The sequence below is a fragment of the Plectropomus leopardus genome, chromosome 7 (assembly GCF_026936395.1).
Source record: "Plectropomus leopardus strain MGB_pleo_1.0 chromosome 7, ASM2693639v1, whole genome shotgun sequence".
Classification (NCBI taxonomy): domain Eukaryota; kingdom Metazoa; phylum Chordata; class Actinopteri; order Perciformes; family Serranidae; genus Plectropomus; species Plectropomus leopardus.
In genome coordinates, this window is record NC_142182.1 from 25,755,124 (window position 1) to 25,760,172 (window position 5,049).

Consider the following 5,049-nt stretch of genomic DNA (forward strand, 5'->3'; position numbering starts at 1 on the left):
GAGATTAATATTAATACCTACAGCTAATAAAGTGAATACAGCCAGCTTTCACTGAATGCACAATAAGGCTGTTATTTTTCTAAATTTAAAAAAATCACGAGGCAGAAGGCAGACAGCACAAAGTCTCTTTTCTCAGTTTCAAGATTAATTTGACTCACATCTAGTTTCAGTACAACCACAACTAAGCAAGTGTCAACTGGACAAAAACACACCAAGAAATCTGCTTCAAAGATGAAGTGAAAAATATTTTATTCTCTTTTACCAGACATAATTAGGGCACTTGTATGAAACCACAAAAAACGGCTCAGAAACACAATGACACCTTATTTTTTCAAGTGTGGACTACTATAGGAAAGCTACATGATTGCAAAACCTCACAAAAATAACACGAAGAAATAATAAAATAAAATAAAAATATGCCCTTTGGCTAAATCAACAAGGCATTTAACAAATATAAAGAAACATAAATAAATTATAAGTTAGAATAGTCTTAAAATATACATTAACAGAGAAAAGACAGAACAGAAATAAACGTTTATAGGCTATTGTCTCTATAAAGCTGTACACTTTTGGCCAGTGTAGACAATTCTTTTAAAGTAATTTAGGATTGCACAGATGTTAAAACATTTAACACTGTCGAGTGGCTGTATGCAAAAGCAACAATGAATGCTACATTTGTACTGGATAGAAGTCATTCGGCGTAATGTCCTCTCTTCTTCTTCTTCTCCCTTCAACCGTTCAGTCCTGAGAGTCTGGTCCGGCGTTCAGGCTGCGCTCCGCCGGGGCGCACCGAGCCCAAGCCACCGGCCGGTCGGGCTCTTTTTTCCCCCCACACACCGTTGTTTCTCTTCTGCGGCGCTTAAAACGCAGGGAGAAACATCCTCGTCTCGATCCTCAAATTTCGCAGGCAAATAGTGCAAAAGACACCTGGGGGAGGAATAAAGCACGATGAGATTTCAGAGGAATCAGTCATTCCGGGTAAAAAGACACGAGTCAGCTTTCTGAGGAAATAGGAGATGTAAGCTCAGCGGCAGGCGTCACCCTTTACCAGAGCCTTTTCCCGCCACATTGTGACGCACATCCCCCTCCCCCAACCGCTGGTGTTACTACAGCTACTACTATCACTACAACTGCGATTTCACCACCACAAACTCTCCCCACCCCCCTTCCGAGATAAGACTGTCTGCGCTTTTTTGGCTAATCATTTCCAGTTAACAGGAAAAACAAAGCAGTTATTATTTATCATAAGGCGCCCTTTAAAATAACTGTTAATAATAATTAACAGCCGTATCATATAAGGCATAACAAAGCAAGGCTGTCCAATTGGGCGAGATTTATCCATTTTTAGCAGTTTCGAAAACACGATAATCTTCATACCTTCAACGGATCCTCTTTCGTGGAGTCTGTTCCACCGGGATTGGAGACTTGGATTGTTGGCAAGCGTTCAGATCATTACATTTTTTATCAGCAGGCCTCTTTCGTTTGACGAAGAAGTCTGCGTGAACGGGAAAGACAACACACAAATAAACACATAAATCCACTTGAGCCAAAACAACGCACATAAGAGAGCAGCATATGAGGTAATGTGGATACAGAGCGCAACCCTGAAGCCGACAGTACACGCAACCTGGACATTTCAATGTTTTTATTTACCTGTAATGTGTGTGTTGTTGTTAGTAGTGGCCGTCCTCTTGCGTCTGACACACGGGACCTGTTTATGAGCCGGCTTCCCTGAGTTCAGCTTGTCTGTGCGGTTCTCCTGGTTAACTTCCACCGGGCAGGGAGTGCTGCTGCTCTCGGGCACGGCCAAGCGCTCCTGTACATCCATGTCAGGGCTCTCCGGGAGAACAGAGTCCATGGATGGCATGTGCTTGACGGGTGTCTCCGGCACCCTGGTCCTGCCACTCTGTACAGAGTCCTGATAAAACACCGGGGTCTTATCCACAGGCACCTCTTCCCACTTGTAATCCCCATCCAGCGGGGTGTTTGTCTCGAAATTAAAGTTCCATCTCTGCTGGTCTCGTTCAGAAATCTCCCGCAGCTTGGATTTCATCTCCCGGCTCAGTTCGTCGTGATCCACCGGTCCGAAAAGGTTGCGGCAGACGCTGGTGCGTCTGTGGAGAGGAAAGGTCCTCCTGGCCACCAGCCTATCCAGAGCGCTGCTCGATAACTGGACGTTGGACATCTCCAAAATCTTTCCAATGAAAACACGAAAAATGCAGAATAAGATGCCTTATTTAGCTAATTGATCCCTGATGAAAAAAAAGTCGGGTGTTGTTGTGCGTGATGTGTCTCTTTCTCCTCTCCTTTAACTCGTCTTTCTTCACCCTACAGCTCAGTTTAAATGTACCTTCTCCCTGAGATGTGAAGTATATAAACTCCCAACTACTCCTGAGTTACAGCAGCCACCTCGGGCGGCTTTCTCATTGGTTGCTTTAAGTCCAACCCTCTCCAAATACACGCACAACCCCCACCATGATTTCCCATCAGCCCCTGTTGTCCATTTGGCTGTGCGCCGAGCAGAGCGCAGCGTTTTGGTTTTTCTCTCGGTTCTCTGATAATACTGAGCGGACTCTTAACCATTTCAGCGTCAAACTGATGGAGCTGCAGATTTAGGGTCGCCTTTGGGCAATTACACAAGCAGCTGGTGGTTGTGCATCCATGATCGGACACGACTTTGTTGTGTTGTGCGTTCGCTAACTGACTTATAGGTGATCTTAGAGTTGAGTTGAGAGAGTTGTAACAGCCTTGATCAGCAGTTAAATGAAAAGAAATGTAGAGGGGAAAAAAAACTCACCGGTTGCATTCTTTGTCCGATATTTGACCTCATCACGTAAAGTAGCCTACATGCACCCTCTTGTCCCAACACACACTCCCTTCTTTTCTTTCTCTCGTCACAATAACACTCCTCGGGTTATGAAACGTCCTCGCTCAGCTGTCTGCGAGGATTTTGCTCTGAGAGAGCTACTTTTTACGCACATGGGTAATGTAAACAACAGTAAAGGAAGACTGGTTCACAAATAAAACATGCTTTCTGCCCAGCTGAGCAGTAAACACGTATTAACCAGCACTGTTCTGAAATTGTGCTGTTTTTTTTTTATCTCATTGCCCTCTTTTATGCTTTAAAGACATTACTACAGTCGATTTTAATTGTGATAAACAACCAGCTACCTTTCAATACTGCCAAGAAAATTAAGTGACAGAAAAGAAAAATACATGCTCAACTTACAGTAAGAAAAAGGTGTCTGCAATATAGGATTAAAACAGGTGTTGACCTTCAGTGTGGAGGAGTAAGTTTACGCACAAAGGTGTAAATCACTGCGGCCATGACACAATCAGGCTAATATGTACGTGCGTGTGTGCGCTTAGATGATTATTCTTATTAAATTATAGGTCATGCATCATTATTAAGTGTGTACATTCAGTTCAAAATGAACTATCAATGTTCTTACTGACAGAATAATACCATCAATAACTGCAGTGCGTGGTATCTCCTGCCTGCTCTCATCCTGATCCAGTTATGACAACGCCTTTTCAGTGGATATTGGGTTTACATTGACCCCTAGTGGCTAAAAATTAATACTACAGTACGACCTTGTTAACCCTTTAAAACTTGACCAAATCTGTTTGATTTCTTTCCAAAACACGAGAAGAAAGCAATGACAGAAGAAATGACCCGAACATTAGCAGGAAATTAGTAAAAAAATAAAAAATAGAAAATAGAAGAAAAGTAATAAATTAAAAACAAAACAAAAAATGACATGGAAAAAAAGTACTTAAAATGATACTAATTCTGCAACATAATTTTAAATACGTAATTAAGATGGTTAACAACAACAACAACAACAATAATAATAATAATAATAATAATAATAATTAGCTTTTGAACCTTGGGCAAATTGGTGTGTCCTTCAAAGACATTGGAGAAAAAATGGGTAAGAAGTGGTTCACAAATTGTAATAAATAAGCAGATTTAGACTATTGTTTCCACTGTTTTTTATGTTCCGTTCAAATTCTACATATATATCACATGATGTCATACTTGTGAGCTCACTTTGCCACTTTTACATTAGAGTGTTAAACATAGTTGCACAATGCCCAATGTTGACACTTAAAAATACTAAATAAGCATATAACTCATAAGTTTATATTTTAAAGTATTTTAGATTCTAGTGATAAACATTTTAGCATAATGCTTTTTTTTTTTTTTTTTTTACATTTTTAGATGCTTATCATTTCATTTTTACTTAATATGCCGACCTCTTTAAATCATTTTCACTGTAATGTGACTGTGAGGAATTCCGTTTTCCCTCTAGGCTTGATTAAGTATTTTTGACACTTATTTTGATTATACAGCTTATCAGATTTGATTTGATGTCTTTCAAATAAATTCAGATATCATTTAAAGTTGTTGCTGATCTACACATGTTTGGCCTATTTAAAGTTGTTGCTATTCTTTAATCATGAAAAATGACAAGATCGACATTGTTAGTGTCTTATGTAAAGGTGAGCTATGATTAATGCCACACCTACAGAGTGATCATTGTCACTATTTTGGCCCTGATCAAAAACATGACACCAAAGCATTCCTTCTCTGTGATCGAGGCAGGCAGAACTCTCCATGTGTTGTTCGTTGGCTCCCTCTAGTGGCGAAATACACTCACTAAAATTTAGCCTTTTACAAGCAGAAAAGAGAAAGATATGCATGCAGAAACCCAATTTCTCTTAAATTATTGGGGGGAAAATCTGCTTTTATCTCATTGATATTACTTTTGTTCTGAGATCAAAACATCCCTGAGCAGAATATTATCTGTACTTGTCATATCTCATTACTCGGTTTGAAACTGGTTACAGATGTACTTTGTCAGGTTGGAGAAAGACTCATGTTCCTCAGGCATATTCTTTCAAACAAATCCTATCAGCTAATACTTTAAAGGCCATGAAAATGCAAAGAGACATTTTTCATTAGTTATCTAGGGACAATAATCTCACAGCTTTCATCAGAGCAGCAGGTGAGTCAACTGGAGTGATGTATTTTGGCCTGATTCT

At 40.0% G+C, this 5,049-nt stretch overlaps 1 protein-coding gene across 1 annotated transcript; it reads right to left on the bottom strand.

The window, feature by feature from the left end:
• Window positions 1-224: 224 nt before the first annotated feature.
• LOC121950375 (cyclin-dependent kinase inhibitor 1C) lies at window positions 225-2,354 on the bottom strand. The gene is made up of 3 exons (XM_042496356.2): window positions 1,654-2,354; window positions 1,378-1,495; window positions 225-927 (listed from the first exon to the last, which is right to left on the bottom strand). The coding sequence occupies exons 1-2, from the start codon at window positions 2,183-2,185 to the stop codon at window positions 1,380-1,382; spliced, it is 648 nt and encodes a 215-aa protein (XP_042352290.1). The 5' UTR covers window positions 2,186-2,354; the 3' UTR covers window positions 225-927; window positions 1,378-1,379.
• Window positions 2,355-5,049: the final 2,695 nt, after the last annotated feature.

Coding starts and splice junctions, on each gene's coding strand:
- LOC121950375 (XM_042496356.2), bottom strand. CDS start 2,185: ATGTCCAACGTCCAGTTATCGAGCAGCGCTCTGGATAGGCTGGTGGCC. Junction 1,496..1,653: donor CAACAACACACACATTACAG/GTAAATAAAAAC, acceptor CCGTTCACGCAG/ACTTCTTCGTCAAACGAAAG.